Source organism: Eleutherodactylus coqui, chromosome 12 (assembly GCF_035609145.1).
Source record: "Eleutherodactylus coqui strain aEleCoq1 chromosome 12, aEleCoq1.hap1, whole genome shotgun sequence".
NCBI classification, from domain to species: domain Eukaryota; kingdom Metazoa; phylum Chordata; class Amphibia; order Anura; family Eleutherodactylidae; genus Eleutherodactylus; species Eleutherodactylus coqui.
This window is the reverse complement of record NC_089848.1, coordinates 122476014-122498851: the sequence shown is the minus strand read 5'-3', so window position 1 is coordinate 122498851 and position 22838 is coordinate 122476014. Positions and strand designations below refer to the sequence as shown.

Sequence of the window (22838 nt, the reverse complement as noted above, 5' to 3'; positions counted from 1 at the left end):
TGCCCTGTCTATCCCCTTTATAATTGAGTCCCCCACCACTAGGACCTGTCTAGTCTGTCCTGCGCTCCCTGTCACCATCTCACTGGAGCAGTCATCTCCCTGGCATTCAGAGAGCATGTCGTGCTGCAGCAGTGCTGGCTCTGTAATGGCTTCAGACGACTGTATATCGGCCGGGTATTCATGCCGGCAGATATACGGCATCTCTCTCTGCAGGGGGAGGAGGCTGGAAGAGCCAGGAGCTCTGAGCTCCTGCCCCCTCTCTACCCCCCACATGAGTCTCCTACCCTCAGACCCAGGGTTAGAAGAGATCCCTCAGGGACGTGCTGGGGCCACCCTACCTGGGTATAACCTGGAGGATTATGGATTACTCTTTGGAATGTCCATCTTCCTAACATTAGGTAGGGCAATATGTTCCTAAGTGTTTATCTCAAGTTTCCGGGATGAAAGTGGAGATCATGCTAACCATGGGACTATGTGACATGATGAAACCATCCCAGAAGGAGGGATTTGTGCGAGAAGTAATAATATCATTTTACTCCTTCTTGTGCTATTCTGTGTCTTCCTGTATCGTGCAAGTTTAAATTTGTCTGAACATCACAAAGTTAGATCTCCTACCGACCACCACCAGATAAGAGGAAACAATTAACCCTTTTTTTTTTTCTTAAAGAGTGAATGGCAGCTGCGCCCCCATCCCCAAGGAGGGGGGTGGGTGAAAGATTAGCTAGTGGACTGGACTTTTTAGTATATAGCATATATAGAGTTACATATATTAGTCTGTTTGGTAAAAAGATGCTAATTAGTTATATTGGATTCCAAAATGCAAATCCGCTCGTTTGCAGGCGGCCTTAGAGGAACAAAGCAGTTCAGCCGATTACACAAATGCTGTGGGGCATGTAATTCTTTGAGCAACTTGAACACTTAAAATTAATTTGGAACAACAAGAATATACATATAGCGCTCAGTTTTGCTAACATAGCACCTTATATGTACATGAACATTCACCGATAATCCAGCCGCGGGGAACGCAATCCATAGCGTTGCTATGAAAAGTGTGGCCCTCCCTGTACACGAGCGGAGAATCATAGCATGCTGCGAATTGCTGCAATTATTTGCAGATGGCCTATCTGTCAGATAGGCTGACCATGGAGATCAGTCAGCCGGCTCCTGCTCCTGGGCAATGGCTCCCGCTGCGGAGGTCCGATGTGGAAAACTGCAACGCCCGTGGCCAGGCAGCCTAAGAGTGGAGAATGGACTTACCTGGCATGTCCGCGTTCCAGTGTGTGAACAGAACGTTTTGCCTGTTGGCCCATTTAAAAGTGTTCTTCTCCTCCGTATCGGAGAGCCCCATCCAGAAATACTTCTCTGGCCTGAGCCCAATCAGACTTGTCATATAGGCCTGTTCAAACCTGCAGAGAGAAGCCAATATTGCAATATATGAGGTTTATGTTTAGTTTCAGATAAAAAGAACTAAACAGCTTTATAGTGTGAAATATATTAACCGATGCAAATGACTGATCGGAGAAAGAAGAGCAAGAAATTGTAGGGGCAGATCTCTTAAGATTCGATTGTCCTATACTGCTGTAAAGCAGATAGTTGAAGTAAAGTTCGCCAAACATATTAAAACACTCATGCCTCTAAATATATTTTGCACAGTTAGGACGGCCTCAAATTCAAAAAAGGAAATTCATTCTGGCTTTAGGCTTATGGGGGTTATTCAGGCTTTAAAAGGTGATGGCCTATTATCAGTACAGGCCACTACCTGATCAATGTGGGCCCACCACCCAGGATCCCCAATAGCACTCATGTGATGATTGCAGTCTCTTCAATGTTTGTATCGGAGGATAGTGGTGGTTCTGAGTACTGCAGTCTTGTCCTCCACTGTCAAAAAGAAAGCATTACAAATCTTTAATCCACGCCACTATGTTATCCTCAGGCCAGTTTCACACGGCCAAGAATCTTGCACGAGATCTGAGCGTTGCAAGACGTATAAATCCTGCGCAAATATTAACGCTAATCTTTTGAATGCAGTCGTATACATGAGCGATCCCCTATCGTTTTGTGTTTCTTGGAACACATCGCCCATTGTTTTCAATAGGACTGCGTGCTATGTGACCGTGAGTGCGATGCGAGGTTTCCCATTGATAACAATGGCAAACACATGCCAGTCCTGTAACGCAGCTGAGAGCTGCAATGGTGGATCGCTGCTTTAAAATGAAGTGATGGGAGTCTTTTTTTGACAGAAAAAGCCTCAAAAATCGGCATAAAAACACTTGCTGGCGAATGCGATATCGGGCCAATATCACGCTCCCCTGTAGGTAGCCTCAGCATGTGCTCGTTACTCGAGCGAACACCATGTGGTCCTCCAGTAAATTTCATCTCCCCTCCCTGCATGTTTAGTGCCATTTTTTAGCGACTAAACATGCAGGGAAGGCTTTACCACTTCCTGTTGTGATGTACCAGCCCTCTGCACGTCTATAGCAGTGACTGGCTGGCCGGATCAGGTGACCGCCGAGTATTAAAGCTATGGTCACCCGTGGCTCGCCTCAGACGCATGCTGCATGAGCTTAGGGAAAGAACTGCTGCAATAGGGAAAGCATTAGTGTAAGGATTAGGTTGTGGTTAGGTAAGAACCCAACAGTCCTTTTTAGGACTACTACTCCTCTCATTGTGTGCATCAGCGTTTTGGCTGGCTGGGACCAGTAGTGCGCACAACTTTTTTTTCAAGCATCCCGGCTGTAGTCTGCCCACTGTAACCAGTTTTATGCAGTGTACTGCCAGGGGTGTACATAGGAAGTAACAGAACTCCTATCATTTCTCTTTTTTAAGTTTTTTTGGGGCTCAAAGCATACGCTGTATACCTGTGTGTTGGTGCTGTGAATCTAACAACAGTATACACATTAGAAAAAGGTTTTGGCCCTGCTGAGAGCGTACGCTATACGCATTTTGCGTAGCATTTACTCCAAGTGCTTTATTCAACATGATGAAGACTAGGGGTAAGGGTCGAGGCTGAGGACATGGGCGTCCAAAGGAGGGGGTGCACAGAGGCCGAGGTCCTGGGCGGGGTGAAACAGTGCCTGCTGCTGAGGGATTAGGAGAGCAACGCGTATCTCGACTCCCCAGCTTCATATCACATTTTGCAGGTCCGCGTGGTAGGCCATTATTAAAACATCAACAGTGCGATCAGGTACTGATGTGGATAGCGGATAACGCGTCCAATAGTTTATTCAACACACAGTCTACCATGCAGCCCACTCACGCCATCCAAGGGACTGCACCTCTGAATTCTCAGGCTCCTCCTCCTTTCTCCCAGCCTGGTCACTCCAGGAAAAGGAACAGTTCCGAACAGGCATACTCCCAAGAACTCTTCTCAGGTCCCTGCCCTGAGTCAGAAAAAATGTTTCATCAGCCACGTGAGGAGTTTGTGGTGACCGATGCCCAAAATTTGGACTCAGGGGGATGAGGGTGGGGACTTCCAAGTAATGTCTCAAGAGCTATTTGTGAATGATGAGGATGAGACACAGTTGTCTGTCAGTGAGGTTGTTGTTAGGGCAGTAAGTCTGAGGAAGGAGCAGACTGAGGAGTCAGAGGAAGAGCTGATGAGGTGACTGGCCCCACCTGGGTTGCTAAGTCTACTGAAGACAGGGCTTCAGACGGGGAGGCAACTGCTGCAGCATACCAGGTTAGAAGAGGCAGTGGGGTGGCCAGGCAGAGAAGCAGGGCAACAGCAAATACTCCCCCAACTGTTCCCCACAGCACCTCACGGTAAGCTCCCGTGCAGAGGGCTAGGTGTTTGAAGGTCTGGAGGTTTTTCAATGAGAGCGCAGATGACCGACAGTGGTGTGCAACCTCTACTTCACCAAGATCAGCAGGGGAGCCACCACTACCAGCCTGACCACCACCAGCATGCGTGCACTTAGGATGGCTAAGCACTAGAGATGAGCGAGCACCAAAATGCTCAGGTGCTCGTTACTCGAGATGAACTTTTCGCGATGCTCGAGGGTTCGTTTCGAATAACGAACCCCATTGAAGTCAATGGGCGACCCGAGCATTTTTGTATATCGCCGATGCTCGCTAAGGTTTTCATTTGTGAAAATCTGGGCAATTCAAGAAAGTGATGGAAACGACACAGCAACGGATAGGGCAGGCGAGGGGCTACATGTTGGGCTGCATCTCAAGTTCACAGGTCCCACTATTAAGCCACAATAGCGGCAAGAGTGCCCCCCCCCCCAACAACTTTTACTTCTGAAAAGCCCTCATTAGCAATGGATACCTTAGCTAAGCACCACACTACCTCCAACAAAGCACAATCACTGCCTGCATGACACTCCGCTGCCACTTCTCCTGGGTTACATGCTGCCCAACACCCCCCCCCCCCCCGCACGACGCAGTGTCCACAGCGCACACCAAAGTGTCCCTTCAGCTGCCCTCATGCCACGCCACACTCATGTCTATTTATAAGTGCGTCTGCCAGAGGAACCGCAGGCACACACTGCAGAGGGTTGGCACGGCAAGGCAGCGACCCTCTTTAAAAGGGGCGGGGCGATAGTCCACAATGCTGTACAGAAGCAATGAGAAAGCCAATCCTGTGCCACCTCCATTTGGAGCTGCACACGTGGGCATAGCAATGGGGAACCTATGTGCCACACACTATTCATTCTGTCAAGGTGTCTGCATGCCCCAGTCAGACTGTGGTTTTTTATAAATAGTCACAGGCAGGTACAACTCCGCAATGGGAATTCCGTGTGCACCCACAGCATGGGTGGCTCCCTGGAACCCACCCGCTGTACATAAATGTATCCCATTGCAGTGCCCTGGACAGCAGAGATAACGTCAGATGAAATGCAGGTGGGCTTCGGCCCACACTGCATGCCCCAGTCAGACTGGGGTTCTTTAGAAGTGGAAACAGATGCATTTACAACTCCCTGTGGACCCACAGCATGGGTGGCTCCCTGGAACCCACCGGCGGTACATAAAAATATCCCATTGCATTGCCCATCACAGCTGAGGTAGTAATGTAATGTTTAATGCAGGTGGGCTTCGGCCCACACTGCATGCCCCAGTCAGACTGGGGTTCTTTAGAAGTGGAAACAGATGCATTTACAACTCCCTGTGGACCCACAGCATGGGTGGGTGCCAGGAAGCCACCGGCGGTACATAACAATATACCATTGCATTGCCCAACACAGCTGATGTAACGTCAGCTGTAATGCAGGTGGGCTAAAAATTAATTTGATTACACTGTAGGCGAGGGCCCACAAAAATTGCTGTATCAACAGTACTAATGTACATCAGAAAAATTGGCCATGGCCAACCAAGAGGGCAGGTGAAACCCATTAATCGCTTTGGTTAAGCAGGGGCACTTTGAGCAGGGGCCTGAGAACAGTTCCTGGGAGTCTGCCCGCTCACAGAATGTCTCATTTTCATGGAGTGAGGAGGCTGGAAGGAAGGAGGAGCAGCAGCCAGATGATTCTGCGTTGCAGCAGTGGACGGCGCAGAACTCTGGGTGGACGATAGGTTGCTCAAAGCACTTTCTGCCATCCACGACAGGACCTGCTCACACTGCTCATTTTCTAATAAAGGTCTACCGCGTGGACCCATTAAATGTGCTATGAATGTGGGGACGCCAGAAACATGTCTCTCTCCTAATCCCGCAGCAGTCGGCTGCGATACACCTGGATCAGGAGCTCGGCCTGTGCCCACACCCGGACTAGGGCCTCCGCGTCCTCGGCCGCGCCCACGTCCTCTAGGCCTACCCCTACCCCTCAGCATGCTGTATTACCAGGAATGCAGAAACACAACGCTGTAATTAAATGTGCCGCTTATTGGCCTGTGGTTGGAGGCTGAGTTCGCTTACGGAACGCCAGGAAATAATTTGGCGCAAGCCTGCTGTAACACTTAGCTGGCTGCGTATTTATTTGGAGAACTACTACCCCCAGCACACACGGACCCAGAACACTGAGCACAGTGACAGGCAGGCCAAATAGATTTTTTTTAAATATTTTTTTCAAAAGGACCACTGCGTATATTCAATCTATAATATATGTCTTCTGGCCCTGCCTACACAATTCTGTCCCTGGAGTATTACTGCAGGGCGCAATGCTCTGCACGGCCGATATACCAAAAAAAATAAAAAGTGCAACACTGCTAAAAGCAGCCTCCACAGTACTGCACACGGTTAGATGTGGCCCTAAGAAGGACCGTAGGGGTTCTTGAAGCCTACACTAACTCCTAACACTCTTCCTATGGCAGCTCCGGCACCAACAGCACTGTCCCTCAGCTATCTCAACGCATCTGAGGCGAGCCGCGGGAGGGGCCGATTTTTATACTCGGGTGACACCTGATCTTGCCAGCCACTCACTGCAGGGGGGTGGTATAGGGCTTGAACGGCGCAGGGTGAAGTTGTAATGCCTTCCCTGTCTTTCTATTGGCCAGAAAAGCACGCTAACGTCTCAGACAGGAAACTGAAAGTAACCCGAACATCGCGTGGTACTCGTTAAGAGTAACGAGCATCCCGAACACGCTAATACTCGAACGAGTATCAAGCTCGGACGAGTACGTTCGCTCATCTCTACTAAGCACCCAACAACGTGGAATGGAGGCCATTCACTGCCTGCGGGTCAACCACTGCCTCTTCCCCCTGTGTTGCATCCGGTCACTGACATCCAATCTCCTTCCAGGATGCTGGCATGAGCGTATCCCGTCCTGCACCCACACCCTCACCTCCACGGTCCTCCACCAATGTGTTCCTGTGCAGCATTCAGTTGTCGATGACCCAAGCATTGGAACGCAAGTGGAAATATGCAGCCACCCACCTGCATGCACAATCTTTAAACTTGCATATTTCAAAACTACTAAGTCTGGAGATCCTGCCATATAGCCTAGTAGAAACTAAGGCTTTCCGCAACCTTATGGTGGCCGTGCTCCCTCGGTACTAGGTCCCCAGTCGCCACTATTTTTCCCGCTGCGCCGTCCTCGCCCTACAGCAGCACGTCTCACGGAACCTAAACCATGCCCTCACCAACGCGGTTACTGAGAAGGTCCACTTAACTACCGACACATGGACAAGTGCTGTCAGGTAGGGACACTACATCTCCCTGACAGCACATTGGGTTAACCTTGTGGAGGCTGGGACTGAGTCTGACCCTGGCTCTGCTCACATGCTACCCACACCGAGGATTGCGGGTCCTACCTCAGTGAAGGTTTCTCTGGCTTATTATGCCACCTCCTCAAAACACCCCTCTCTCCTCCTTCACCCCCTCCACCTCTCAATTATCACATGTGAGCATGCCGCCTACAGTCGGTAGCTTGAGGCGCTGCAGCACTGCCGTGGGAAAGTGTCAGCAGACAGTGCTAAAACTACTCAGTTTGGGAGACAAGAGGCACACCGCCCAAGAGCTGTTACAGGGTTTGACAGAGCAGACCGATCTGTGGCTTTCACCGCTGAGCCTCCAACCAGGCATGGTCGTGTGTGACAATGGGCATAACCTGGTGGCGGCTCTGCAGCTTGTCAGACTGACACATGGGGTATGCCTATCCCACATGTTCAATCTGGTGGTTCAGCATTTTCTTAAAAACCACCCCAATTTGTCTGACCTGCTCAGCAAGGTGCGTCGCGTCTGCGCACATTTCATAAAGTCCACCACAGATGCTGCCACCCTCAGGACACTGCAACATCGCTTCCAGCTGCCAGTACACCGACTGTTGTGCGATGTGCCTACACACTGGAATTCAATGTTGCACCTGTTGGCCAGGCTTTACGAGCAGCGTAGAGCCATTGTTGAAAACCAGCTGCAACATGGCCATCGGAGTGGTAGTCAGCCTTCTGCAGTTCTTCACAGAGGAGTGGGCATAGATGTCTGATATCTGTCAGGTCTTAGGAAACTTTGAGGAGTCTACACAAATGGTGAGCATCGATGCGGCCATTATCAGTGTAACCATCCCGCTGCTTTGCCTGCTGAGAACGTCGCTGCTAAGCATTAATGACAACGCTTTGTGGATGGAACAGGAGATGGGGGATGACAATACATCGCTTGATAGCCAGACAACCCTCACGTCTGTTTCTCAGCGCGTGTTGGAGGAGGAGGAGGGGGAAGAGACTGCTGCCCACACTGCAGAGGGTACCCATGCTACTTCCTTCATATCTGTTCAGCGTGTATTTGCTGAAGAGGAGGAGGTAGACATTGAGAGTCATGCTGCTAGTGAGGACAGCGATGTGTTGCGTACTGGGACTCTGGCACACATGGTTAACTTCATGTTAAGCTGCCTTTCCCATGACCCTTGCATTAGACACATTCTTGCCAACCAGGATTACTGGGTGTTCACCCTTCTTGACCCACGGTATAAGGACAATCTTTCCACTCTCATTCCCGAAGAGGAAAGGGGTACGAGAGTAATGCAATACTACAAGGCCCTGGTGGAAAAGCTGATGCTAAAGTTCCCATCTGACAATGCTAGCGGTAGAGGGCGTACTTCAGTGGGCCAACTAGCAGGGGAGATGCGAGAAACAGGCAGCATGTCCAGTGCAGGCAGGGGAACAATCTCCAAGGTCTTTGCCAGCTTTATGCCTCCCCAGCCAGACTGAGCCACCACTCCCTAGTCTAGGCTGAGTAGGAGGGAGCACTGTAAAAAGATGGTGAGGGAGTACATAGCCAACCATACCAACGTCCTCTATGATCCCTCAGCTCCATACAACTATTGGGTGTCAAAGCTGGACACGTGGCCCGAACTTGCGCTGTACGCCTTGGAGGTGCTGACCTGACCAGCCGCTAGTGTGTTATCAGAGAGGGTGTTTAGTGCTGCTGGGGGGGGGGGGGGGGAAATCACAGATAAGCGTACCCGCCTGTCAACTGATAGCACCAACAGGCTTACACTCATTAAGATGAACAAAGCCTGGATTTCCCCTGACTTCTCTTCTCTACCAGTGGAAAGCAGCGGAACATAAAGATTCTTTAAGCTGGAACAGGAGAACTATGCATTCTCTATCACCCCAGGGAGAAGTAGCTTGGTCTATCCTTCTCTGATCTTCCTCCTCCTAAACCAGCATGTCAGCACACGGAACCACCAATTCTTCAGATGGCCAAAAGGCTCTGTAAAAACTAATTTTTTGAAGGGTTTCACCTGCACTCTGGGTAAACCAATTTTTCAGGGGTACACGTACTCTTGGTACACAAAATTTTCAGACCTTCACCTATACTCTAAGCAAACTAATTTTTTCCAGGCTTCGCCTATACTCTTTGTAAAGACAATTTTAAGGTGTTCGCCTATACTCTTGGTACACCAATTTTTTCAGGGGTTCGCCTATACTCTTGGTACACACGTTTCTGGGGTTTGCCTATACTCTTGATACACAAATGTTTCAGGAGTTCTCCTATACTCTTGGTACACAAAGGTTTACCAGCGTGGGGTTTAGCTATCTGACACATACACAGAATGAATTGTCCTGCTTTGGCCACTCACATTTCTTCATGGTTTATGCTGTCCTTGTAGCGATCAGAGGAACCGTTACTGATTTAATGAGACTTTCACAGGTTCACTGTATACCTGTTGTGGCTACTTTTGCGACACCTCCTGCTTCAAACCAATCTTTTGTTTTAGAATGGGTTGTTGAATAATGCTGATGCTTTGAAGTACTAGCATCCGAGTCCGCTTTATGGCCACGTTGGTGGCTCCTGAGAATTTTGTGACGGAGGTGACACAGGATTAGAATAATTTGAAGCCAACAGTCCTTTCTAGGACTACAACTCCTCTCATTGTGTGCATCATCAATTTGGCAGCCTTGGACCAGTAGTGCGCACAAAGCATTCACAAGCATCCGGGCTGTATACTGCGTATTGTTACCACTTCTATACAGTATACTGCTACTGGTGTACACAGACTATATAGCAACTAACAAAACTCCTCTCATTTTTCTTTTTTTTAGTTGTCTGTGTCTGAAAGCATTTGCATAATAGGCCTAACGGTTATATAGTGCAGAACGATAGGAAACACAAGACTGTACTCATTTTACACTATCTAATTTTGGCTTAAAGCGTATGCAAATTACCTTGCAGTTTGCGTAGCATTTTGACACCGTGCTTTATACAGCATGATGAAGACTAGGGGTAAGGATCGAGGATGAGGACGTGGACTTGGGTGCCTGAATGAGGGTGTGGGCAGAGGCCAAGGTCCTGGGTGGGGTGCCGCTGTGCCAGATTTGGCCACTCCAATTTCTTCATGGTTTATGCTGTCCTTGAAGCGATCAAAGAAAGCATAACTGATTTAATGAGCCTTTAACAGTTGCACTGTAGACCTGTGGTGGCATCTTTTGTGACAGCTCCTGCTTAAAAGAAATCTTTTGTTTTAGAATGTGTTTATGAATTGTGCAGATGGTTAGAAGTGCTAGCATAAAGCGGACTCGGATGGCCACGTGGCTCCTGACAAATTTGTGACATGGTAGCATGGGCATTGGAATTCTGATCAGCACTGTATAACAAGACAACTCATTGCACACTGTCTGTTTTTGGATGTAAGCTGACGTAAAATACCCTGAGTAGTAAACAGCCGGATTAGTTTAGGCTTCATAAACGCACACATCCCTGGGGGGTCAGCGCTGGTCGGTGTGGAGAATATGCTCCATATCTGCTGTCCAGCGTGGGGTCCTGCTTTGGCCACTCAAATTTATACATGGATCACCCGGTCCTCGTAGCGATCAAAGGAAGCGTAACTAATTTCATAAGACATTGACAGTTTCACTGTAGACCTGTGGTGGCAACTTTTGCGACACCTCCTGCTTCAAACCAATCTTTGGTTTTAGAATGCTTGCAGAATTGTGGAGATGTGTAGAAGTACTAGCATCTGAGTTCGCTTTATGGCCACGTTTGTGGCTCATTAAATTTTGTGACGGAGGTGGCAGGGGAATGGAATTATGATTGTACATTAATTTATCAGCAATTCTCATCAGCATTGTGGGATATCATCCACAATTTCAAAGAGGGTGGCTGCCAGGCCCTGCAAACCCTCTGCAGTGTGTATCTCCGGTTTCTCCTCATCTAAGACACACTTATAAATAGATATGAGGGTGGTGGGGCTATCAAGCGACCGTGTGGCATGAGGACAGCTGAACGCTGCACTGGGAAATATTTGAGTACGCTGTGGACGCAGGGTCGTGCGGGGGATTGAACTGCCATGCCAGCAACAAGCACTCGAGCATTTTGGTGCTCGCTCATCTCTAATTAACATGCTATGAAAAAAATGTATAATGACAGAATAGCTGCCCTCAATTCATAGTAAATATCACTTTACTTGGAGCATAACAAGTCCCTTCCTTACTACATGGCTATGAGTGATGACCAAAGGTAATTGTTGGCTAGCTTACATGTTATATGTAGAAATACTAGTTTTTATCACTCATCTCCTTCCTTGGTCTCTCACAACTCACAGCATCTCCCACTCACAAGGATGGCAATACTCTATATCTAGTCTTCCTCTGTCTCCGCTCCCCACTTCACTAATTCCCGTCGTCCACTCTCGGACCATAACCTCCTCTCTTTATCTGTCAAGTTCCTAGTATCTCCCCAGACCCTCCTACCTACCATACATACAGGAACGTTCAGGTCGTTCACACCCAAAACTTTGCAGAGTCCCTACAGTCTTCTCTGCCTCTATCTCTCTCCTCTCCTGTCCCAACCTGGCTGCCGCTCATTACAACACCACTCTCACACATGCCTTGGATGAAGCGGCTCCCACCGTGACCCAAGGCACCTGATGCAGACCGTGACAACCCTGGCTCACACCTGAAATGAGCTTCATCCGGCAGTGTTTTAGGTGTGCTGAATGGCTGTGGAGAAAGTTGCACTAGTCCACAGACTTTCTCCACTTCAAATTTGCGCTCAGAACCTACAACCTAGGCCTCCAGCATGCCAAACAAGTCTACTTCACCTCCCACATCTCCTCACTATCTCACAACCCTAAAAGACTCTGATACTTTTCACTCCCTTCTCAGCCCTAAACTGCAGCCCCCGGTGATGGATCTCAGTGCCGAAGAGGTGGAGGCTTATTTCAAACAGAATATTGACAATATCTGGCAGGAAACAACCTCCCACTTATAGACTAGTTCTGACCACAGTCTCATCAGTACTGCATCTAGCTCCTGCTCACTCCCTGCACTCTGACCAACGACAGAGGAAGACGTCTCCAGATTGATTTCCTCTGCTCACCCTACCACCTGCGTTAGCAACCCTCTCCCCTCACACCTCCTTCGATCCCTCTCCCTGGTTGTCATCACCCACTTCACCACTATATTCAACCTCTCTCTGACCTCTGGCATTTTTCCTTCCTCATTCAAACATGTTATCATATCCCTGCTGCTAAAGAAACCAACTCTTAACTCGACTGATGCTGCCAACTACTGACCTAGAATGTCTGGTTTACTCACACCTTATAAGCTATCTATCAGAGAACCCCCTACAGTCTGACTTACACCCTCTACACTCGACAGAAACCGCCCTGTTGACACTGTTGACCCCCAACTCCACCTCAGTATTCTTCGCTCCATTGGACTAAAGGACAGCCCTCTCTCCTGGTTCTCCTGCTACCTATCTGACCACTCCTTTAGTGTCTCCTTTGCAGGATCCACATCTCCTCTTCCCCTTGTTGTTGAGGTCTTCCAGGGCTCAGTCCTCTGCCCACCCCACCCCCCTCATCTCCATCTACACATCCCCTATTGGACAAACCATCGGGTGTTTGGGCTTTCAATACCACCTCTACGCTGATGACCCCCAGTTAAACACCTCCTCCCATGACATCATAGCAACATTCTTCCAGAATGCCACCGACTGTCTGTCCGCTGTCTCTAAAATTATGTCCTCTCTCTTCCTTAAACTAAATCTTTTAAAAACTGACCTACTCACGTTTCCACCCTCTAGTAACCGACCTCATCCTGACATCTCCATCTCAGTGTGTGGCACCACCATAACTCCCAGGGATTATATGTCTTGGGATTATACTCGACTCCAATCTCTCCTTTACCCCCTACCTCCAATCTCTCACCTGAACGTATTATGTGCATCTAAAGAACATTGCAAGAATCTACCCCTATCTCACCATGGATATGCTAAAAAAGCTCACTGTTGCCCTCATCCACTCTCAGATCAATTACTGCAACTCGCTGCTGATCGTCCTCCCCCGCACCAGACTCTACCCTCTCCAATCCATCCTGAATGTGGCAGCCAGGCTCATCTTCCTGTCCAGATGCTACTCGGATGCCTCTGCCCTGTGCCGGTCACTGCACTGGCTGCCCGTCAAATATAGAATTCAATTAAAACTCACTACCTTTATCCACAAAGCTCTCCACGGCACCGTGCCACTCTGTTTTGTAAGCGCGGCAGAATATGTTGGCGCTACATTTCTATGTGTTTGTTTGTAAGCCCGGTCTAACCGAGTTTTTTTTTATTTATTAATAAAAGTTATATTTTATAAGTCACAAAAGAATCAACCCAGTGGAACGTTCTTATAAGAAATGATTGATTCTTCTGCCACAATGAAAACTAGGCGCTATATAAATAAAGCTTATTATTATTATTACCTGTCATCAACAGTCAGCAGGAAGGCTCCATTCTGATTACATGTGTTGTTCGCTTCTGTAAATGTCCCAGGCGATTCGCCTATTAGATAGCAGTAGTAGCCACGTCTCCTCCAACCCTGGTGACGCATAAAGGGACAATAAATCAGGTTAGTAACATTGGATGACTTTGTGTTTTAATTCTAGTGCTTATAAATAGGAATTACTGAATGCAGGGAAAACCCCTCGGACTGTGAATTTCCTCTGCAGTAAGTGTGTATGTAACAAAGGGGAAAGACCATGTGGCTGCTCTGGGACCATGGAGAAAGGGGCCTAGGAATGTTTGACTCCACCCTCTTTTCTACTTGGTGCTTGGAACCAATATAGGACATCACTTCTACAGAAGAACTGAATTGTTTGAAAATAAGAATATTGGAAAATGTATTAAGGGTTATGGAAAGGAAGTGGAGCTGAAAACAAACACCAGACCCCCCTATCCTGGGTGAGAAGCATTTAGCACCTAAATACGGGGCCCATTTTTATCTCTGCTATAAAAACCCCTCTTCTTTATGTACGCCACTACTTTGCAGCACATTATGTAAAAGGGGGTTTCCCTTACGTCACCCGTGTACTGTGAGTTCAGATGGAATTTTTGATGAAAAACTCAATTAATTGAAAAGTAATTGAAAAGGCCCCGCCCCATGCCCGGCGTATATAAGGGCATTACAACTACACCACTGTAACGCCCCAAATGAACTTACTGTAGGTACGGCCGAAGGCCTAAACTTTGTCACAGTGATGCCACACTCTAGTTGGACACTCCGGATGATGATGACGCAGAAATAACAGAGACCAGTCCAGTTTAGTTTAGCAATCTGAGAGTGAGCAGATTTACTAACTTTGGAACTTTGCAACAATGGGTTAACTCTACAATCCTTAGAAAACGTATTTATAACTTCAAGAATGCAGTAATATTGATTTGATGATACTCTAACTTCAACGCTCTCTTATATTCCTGAAGATTTGATTTAATAGACAACTTCCTCAGTATTGAATTCAGATGAACAATTGTGTTGGATTAAAATGTAGGATTTGATGAAGCAGAGAGACAAGTGGCTGTAAGGCTATTCCTGGCTATAACTCACTGTTAGATGAAGATGGACCTCTGAAAGGATCTTCTGTGTTCTCTGCTGTAGATGTCAAGGGAGCGGGTTAGATCACCCCACTCTACCTTGGGAAACGATAACTGGTGGAATACTCCTCCTCGCCGACTATGGAGACTGCAATCTCTCCTCACTCACCCCTGACTGGGTCTGCCTAACTGCTCTGTATCTCTTCCTTTTATAGCCTCTCTCTTAGCCGCACTCTTGCATAGGGACTTGTTTATCTCCTTCCCACCCTTGGGCTCTGCACCAGTAAGATTAAACCTAACTGTCAGCCAATGAGAGGCCAGCTGACATCAAGATTGAGCTCTGTGCTTAGAGCAGAAGGGGAGACACAAGGTCTCTCCCATAGACGGCACCTTCTGGATCCAAGGACGGCATCCAGACAGGTGAGACAGGACAAGTGTACCGTGAGTGTTCTGCAGTAGTCGCTGAGCCACTACACCACTATGTGTTTTTCTTTCTGTCCTGTGAGGGGGAAGGACAGATAGTTGTAGCTAGACACCATTCTACATGTTCCCTGCTAGTTAGGATCAAGAGCCTCAACTTCCCCTGTTCCTCATGTTCGCTACAACACAGCAGTACCCGAGAACACTGCATATAATCATAGCACAAGCAATGGAGTCTGGCAAATGCTGTCTTCTAACAGTGGCTGCCCCAGGCAGTGAATTTCGGTCTGTTATATGGTAGACACCATCTTGGTTGAGGCTGAAGGCCATTCCAGAGGTTGTGTGTGACACAGAATCATAGAATGGTAGACTTAGGGCTCCTACCCACTAGCGATAGATTTTTCTGCAATGCAAGACTGAGTGAAGACGCCTGATAATGAAACCAATGGCTCTCTTCATCCTTACACTCAGAACGGTTTAAAGCTAGGCACAAACCTAGAGATATGATGTTGGTAGAAGATCACAAACAAGTTAAATATTTAAAGGCAAAATATTACGTGGCCAACAACAAATTACATAAAGCTCTATAATTTTAGGGACGACTCCTCAACCTTCTGAAGAGATGCTAGGGTTATTTCTATCTAGCAGAAGCCTTCGCTCTATACGTAGAACTCAACTAGAGAGTTTAAATGAACCCACAGTAAAAGAAATTACAGATATAATGAAGAAATCAAAGAGAAATAAAGCCCCGGGCCCGGGTGGTTACTCAAATGAGGACTATCAAAATTTCAGCTCTTCCCCAGCCACACAGATAATGAAAGTCTTTAATACAGCAATGTTCCAGGGGTCCATACCAGCTGAAAGGTTACAAACCCCCATAGCAATAATTCCTAAACCAGGGAAGCCCACCTTTACCCCAGCAAATTTTCAACCCATATCTCTGTCAGGGCTCCCACACACTTGGGTTTTTTTAACGCTGCGTTTTTTTTTTTTTACGCAATTGTCCATGGGACTTTCTAATGTTAAAAAAGCATAGCAAGTTTGTGCTTTGCAATTTTTGTGCAATGCGTTTTTAATAGAGATGAGCGAGCACCAAAATGCTCGAGTCGAACTTTCAGTGATGCTCGACAGTTCGTTTCGAGTAACGAACCCCATTGAAGTCAATGGGCGACTCGAGCATTTTTGTATATGACCCATGCTCCGTTAAGGTTTTCATTTGTGAAAATCTTAGCAAATCACCAAAGTCATGTAAAAAACACAGAAATGGATAGGGCAGGCGAGGAGCAACATGCAGGGCTGCATTTTGGGCTCTGAGGTCTCACTATTAAGCCACAATAGTGGCAAGAGTGAGACCCCCCCCCCCCCGCACTGTAACAGCTGTGGCAGAGAAGAACAATGTTAGCCCATTGAATTCAATGGAGCCAGCGATACAGCCAGCTCCATTGAAAGCAATGGGCTGCCGGCAAGCAGGACGAATTTTCGGGAAGGGCTTAAAAATATAAGCCCTTACCTGAAAATCATCCTAAAATGTGTAAAAATAAAAAAAATAATGTATACTCACCTTTCTGCTGCAGCCGGAGTTTAGCCACGTCTGGCCGGCAGTTCTCCTGAACTGCTTTCTGTAGTATTCAGCAGGTGGGGATTTAAAATCCCCGCCTGCTGAATGAGCTGCCTCTGATTGGTCACAGCCTCACCAATCAGAGGCAGCTCTCACTCACCCATTCATGAATTCATGAATGGGTGAGTGAGAGCTGCCTCTGATTGGTGAGGCTGTGACCAATCAGAGGCAGCTCATTTTATTTTTACACATTTTAGGATGAATTTCAGGGAAGGGCTTATATTTTTAAGCCCTTCCCGAAAATTCATCCCGCGCTCGCCGGCAGCCCATTGCTTTCAATGGAGCCGGCAGTATTGCCGGCTCCATTGAATTCAATGGTCAGTGCTCGTTTAATCGAGACGAGTACCGCGTGGTGCTCGTCTCGAGTAACGAGCATCTCGAGCACCCTAATACTCGAACGAGCATCAAGCTCGGATGAGTATGCTCGCTGATCTCTAGTTTTTAACATTAGAAAGTCCCATTGACAATCGCGTTAAAAAAATGCAGCATTAAAAAAACGCAAGTGTGCGGGAGCCCTTAAACAGCGACACCAAACTTTATGCAAAGATTCTGGCTCACTGACTTTTCCCAATAATACCCTCATTAACTCATGGGGATCAGGTTGGCTTTGTGGGAGGCCGACAGGTCTCGGACGGTACCAGAAGGATTGTTATATTGCACGGGGGTCTTGGGATGCCTTCTTTGCTTCAGACACTGGATGCAGAGAAGGCAATTAACAGGATCCATTAGGGCTACGCCTACTCTGCACTACAAAAATTTGGATATTCTGGCAAGATTCTAAAAGCAAAAGCAATAATGTACAAACGGTGCGCTAAACATGATTAATACAGGATGGAGTACAAAAAGGCAATACCGCAATATTAAAAAATACAAGAAAAAAGTGACAGTGAAAAACAACAATATATCAATGTAAAAAATACTAACCCAGCAGCAGAAAGTGGAGAACGGGAGGAGAAGGCAATAACCAGTAGTAACGAAAAAGCACAGAGCACACGTGTGAATTGCAGGCTCTCCCAACGGTAGCGGCTGCAAACACAGATACTGCGGGCTGGGGGTGACGTCACCTAGCCTCACTAAGGAAGCTAAAAAAGCCCCAAAAAACTCTGCTGAGAATCGAGACCTAAACACTAGTCTCTTCGTCAGGGAGAAGATTCTAAAAGCAATCCAGGCCTTGCACTCCATACCCTTGGATAAAGTTTAGCAAATAGAATTCTTTCAAATCCCTTTAATATCACTGATGGCACTCGTCAGGATTGTCCCGTTTTGACCATTCTTTTTAGTTTAATTATGGAGCCTTTGGCTGAGACTGTGCGCATAGATATGAATATCAGGGGGAAAGCACTCAGACAGCATAAATTGGGACTATTCGCTGATGACATTTTCCTACTTTTTCATCCCCCCAGGTCCTTGCGCGCAGTTTCAGCTGTAGTGAAAGTCTTTGGTCGGGTGTCATATTATAGGGTCAATTTCACTAAGGGCTAATGTCCACGGGTATTTTTTCACCGCGTATCATGTGTGCGTAATATGCAGTGAATGGAGTCAAGGGAAGTCAATGGACTTTCATTGTTCCATACATACAGTGGTTTCATATGGCAGTGTGTGTTAAAGAGCCCTTCTATGGGCTCCAAATTGAAACACTACCCCTACACATGGCATTGCGAGAGGGCAGTGCTTCTAAATGCAGCCCCACTTTGAACACAGCAGGAAATATGAAAAAAAAAATCAGTGCGCATGTCCATGACGTCAGATTTCCGGACATGCGCAGTGCATACTCAGCCGATACGCGGTCTCTGATGGCTCTCTGTCAGCAGAGAGAAAGAGCTCCATATGTGTAAAATGGACATAAGCCCTAAGTCTCAAATCCCAAATATTAACAATCCCTCCCACCGCAATGATGCTATAAAAATGGAGTTCCATTATCCATGGGATAAGATCACCCTCCCCTATTTGGGAATCAAGATTATTGAAAAAATAAAAGGTAATAATAATATTTAAAAAAATATCTTTTGCCATATTTAGAATAAAAGAATCTAAATAATAAAACAACATATTTGGTATTGATGCATCAATAAAAGTCCCATCTAGCAAAGTAATGTGATATTTACTCCGCACGGTGAACGTCGGGAGGAAAAAAAGAAAGAATGCCAGAATTGCACTTTTTTGGTCACCCCGTCTCCAAGAAAAAATGTACTAAAAAGCTATCAAAATGTCGTATGTACTCTAAGGCCTTAGTCAGACGGGCGTTCTTAGCCGCGATTTGCGCATGCGCATGCGTCCGGCGATTTTATAAAACCATTGCTTTGCAATGGTATCGGACACATGAGCGCTTTTTATGCGCTCGTCCGATAAATTATAGAACAAAAAAAAAAAACGCAGATCGCACCTATCTGCGATCTGCGATTCCTGTTCTCTTCTCTCTATATGCGCTCAATGGGGCCGGCGGCAGCAGCGCCGACCCCATTGAGAACATATAGAAGACAAATCATTCTTCTCTGCCACAGCTGTAACAGCTGTGGCAGAGAAGAATGATGTTTGCCCATTGAATTCAATGGAGCCGGCAATACAGCCGCTCCATTGAAAGCAATGGGCTGCCGGCGTGCGCGGGGTGAATTGTCGGGAAGGGGTTAAATATATAAGCCCTTCCCTGCAATTCATCCTAAAATGTGTTAAAATAAAAAAAAAAAAAATTGTATACTCACCTTTCCGCTGCAGCCGGAGTCTAGCCGCGGCCGCTGTCAGTTCTCCTGAACTGCTTCTCGGCACTATTCAGCCGGCGGGGCTTTAAAATCCCCGCCTGCTGAATGATCTGTCTCTGGTTGGTCACAGCCCTGACCAATCAGAGGCCGGTTTCACTCACACACCCATTCATGAATTCATGAATGGGTGAGTGACTGCTGCCTCTCAGCGCTGAGCCAATCAGGGGCAGGTCTGACTCACATCCATTCATGAATTCATGAATGGGTGTGAGTGAGGCATGCCTCTGATTGGCTCAGCGCTGAGCCAATCAGGAGGCAGGTCTGACTCACACCCCCTTCACACCCACTGCAGGACGGCCGCGCGGAGCTCCGGCTGCCGGGAGAAGGTGAGTATACAATTTTTTTTTTATTTTAACACATTTTAGGATGAATTGCAGGGAAGGGCTTATATATTTAAGCCCTTACCGACAATTCATCCCGGGCTCGCCCTCAGCGCATTGCTTTAAATGGAGGCGGCTGTATTGCCGTCTCCATTGAATGCAATGCGCTGGACAGCTCCGGCCCGTTTCGAATGAAACGCGGCTAGGAGCAGATTTTCGGGCGATTTGCGGGCGACTTGCGCGCATCGGTCACGCGATTTGCGGATGCGCATCCGTCATGCGATCCACAAATCGACCGAAAAAACGCCCGTCTGACTAAGGCCTCATACGCACAACTAGATTGACGGAAAAGTAAAAAGTTATGGTTGTCAGAAGATGGCAGCACAAAATAATTTTAAAAAATGTAATATTTTTGAAAAAAAGTACAGAGAACAAACAACTATATGAAATGGGTATTGTAGTAATCATACTGACCTTCAGAATAAAGTTATCAGGACATTTCTGTAGCAGTCGGTACACTGTAGTAACAAGACGCAAAGATGGTGGAATTTTGTTTCGTTCCAAGTTACTATACTTAGAATTTTAAAAAGATTTTCAGTACATTCTATGGTGCGTTACATAGTACCACTGAAAAACACCATTCATCCCGCAAAAAACAAGCCCTCTGACAGCTGTGTTGATGAATAAATAAAAGAGTAATGATTTTTTAAAAGGGGGGGGGGGGGTGGAAACCGAAAATGGAAAAAAGAAAAGGTCCGCGTCCTTACAGGGTTAAATCCCTTCAGATTAAAAACCACATTGAAAATCAGCTTCCCTCGACTCTCTCGCTTCCTACATATCTTTATAATTTCTTATTCAAACCGCCCCCTCTTAAATTAAGTATGCGCTTTTTCTGCAAGATTTATGTGGCGAAAAGAGAAATAGAGGAGAAATACTACAAAAACCTGGGAAAGAGGCATGAAATCCTCTTTCACCCTCAGGCAGTTGTTCGCTGGGGCCATGGAAGCGCTCTGAACGCCAATCTTCTGGAGACTCACTACAACCTCATATCTAGATGGTACTTCTATTAATAAGGGTATGAATAAGATAAATCTTTCAATTGAAAATATTGCTCCTTTTGCTGCTGCATCACACGGTTTACTCATGTTCAGTCTTTGATCTATTAGTATTGTAGTGGCCCAGCAGACCACTCATGGTACACTTGTCCTGTTTCACCTGTCTGGATGCCGTCTTTGCATCCGGAAGGTGCTGTCTATAGGAGAGACCCTGTGTCTCCCCTTCTGCTCTAGTCATAGAGCTCAACCCTGGTGTCAGCTGGCCTTCCATTGACTGACAGTCTGGTTTAATCTTACTGGTGCAGAGCCCAAGGGTGGGAAGCAAACATAGAAGTCCCTATGCAAGAGTGCGGGAGGTCATAAAAGGAAGTGACGCAGAGCAGTTAGTTAGACTTAGCCAGGAGCGAGTGAGGAGAGGTTGCAGTTGCTGTAGTCGGCAAGGAGGAGTACTTCATCAGTTATCGTTCCCAAGGTCGAGTGTGGTGATCAAACCTACTCCCTTGGCATCTACAGCAGAGAATCCAGAAGATCCTCTCAGAGGTCCAGCTTCACCTAAACAGTGAGTTATAGCTACCCGGTGAAGCTCAAGACTGGATTTATATATATACACACTTTTTTCTCTGCCTCATCTAATACTACAGTTAAATCTAATTCAATTGTTCATCGGAATTCAATAGTGGAGAAAACTTTCTGATAAATCAAATCTTCGGTAATATAAGAGAGCTTTGAAGATAGAGTATCAGTGAATCAATAATGCTGCATTCTTGAATATCTATATATATAAAATTGAATGTCTGTCCGTCCTTTATGCGCTACTACACCATTCCTCCGATCGCCATGAAACTTTAGGAAGTTGTTGAGTACACTCCTGGAAAGATTATAGGCATAGTACATCTATGCTATGATAAATGGCGCGCGTGCGAGTGTCGTCAACAGTAACGCCCCCCCACGTAGATCGTTCGATTTCCATCATTGCCACTAATTCTCTCACTTCCCGCTGTCGTAGAAACATTAAATTTTGCACGAGCATTGATTATGTCATAAATAGGAAAAGCTAATGGGTTCTAACTCGATTATTTAATTCTAAGCGCAAAAGAATTAGCGTCCAAATTTTACGTACGGAATCTAATTCTCTCACTTCCTGATGTAATTTTGCACGAGCATTGATTATGTCATAAATAGGAAAAGCTAATGGGTCCCAACTCGATTATTCAATTCTAAGCGCCAAAGAATTAGCGTCCAAATTTTACGTACGGAATCTAATTTTCTCATTTCGCGATGTCATAGAAACTTGAAATTTGGCACGAGCATTGATTATGTCATAAATAGGAAAAGCTTATGGGTCACAACTTGATTATTCAATTTTATGCGCAAACAAATTAGCGTCCAAATTTTATGTACGGAATCGAATTCTCTCACTTCCTTATGTCATCTATATATATATAAATGAATGTATGTCTGTCTGTCCTTTATGCATTACTACACCATTCATCCAATCGCCATGAAACTTTGGGAAGTTGTTGAGTACACTCCTCCGAAGATTACTGGCATAGTACAGCTATCCTACGATAGGTGGCGCGCGTGCGAGCATCGTCGACAGTTATGCCCCCCCCCCCCCCCACAAAGATCATTTGATTTCCATCTCAAGCACAAAAGCAAAAGGAATTACGAGCAACGGGATGAGTGTTCAACCAGAAAATGATGCACCGCCGAACGTTTCACAAGACAATTGCTGCATATAGAGAATGCTGAGGTAACATGAAAGCTGTGCTGTGATTGGTTGCTATTTCTTATACTGCTGAGGCAACATGAAAGCTGTGCTGTAATTGGTTGCTACTTCTTATATTACTGAGGTAAAATGAATGCTGCGCTGTGATTGGTTGCTATTTTTTATATTGCTGAGGTAACATGAAAGCTGCGCTGCGATTGGTTGTTATCTAGATATATAAAAACGAATGAATGTATGTCTGTCTGTCTTCGCAGCAACGCGCAACGGGTAA

General features: G+C 46.5%; 1 protein-coding gene across 1 annotated transcript in view; it reads right to left on the bottom strand.

The window, feature by feature from the left end:
• The window catches only part of LOC136586789 (macrophage mannose receptor 1-like), a 298478-nt gene that overhangs the window by 219434 nt on the left and 56206 nt on the right, over nucleotides 1-22838 (bottom strand). Inside the window, exons 10-11 of the mRNA XM_066585016.1 lie at nucleotides 13562-13677; nucleotides 1258-1406 (exon numbers count right to left, since the gene is read on the bottom strand). Of these exons, the coding sequence (XP_066441113.1) occupies nucleotides 1258-1406; nucleotides 13562-13677 (265 nt within the window). The remainder of the gene's footprint in view (nucleotides 1-1257; nucleotides 1407-13561; nucleotides 13678-22838) is intronic.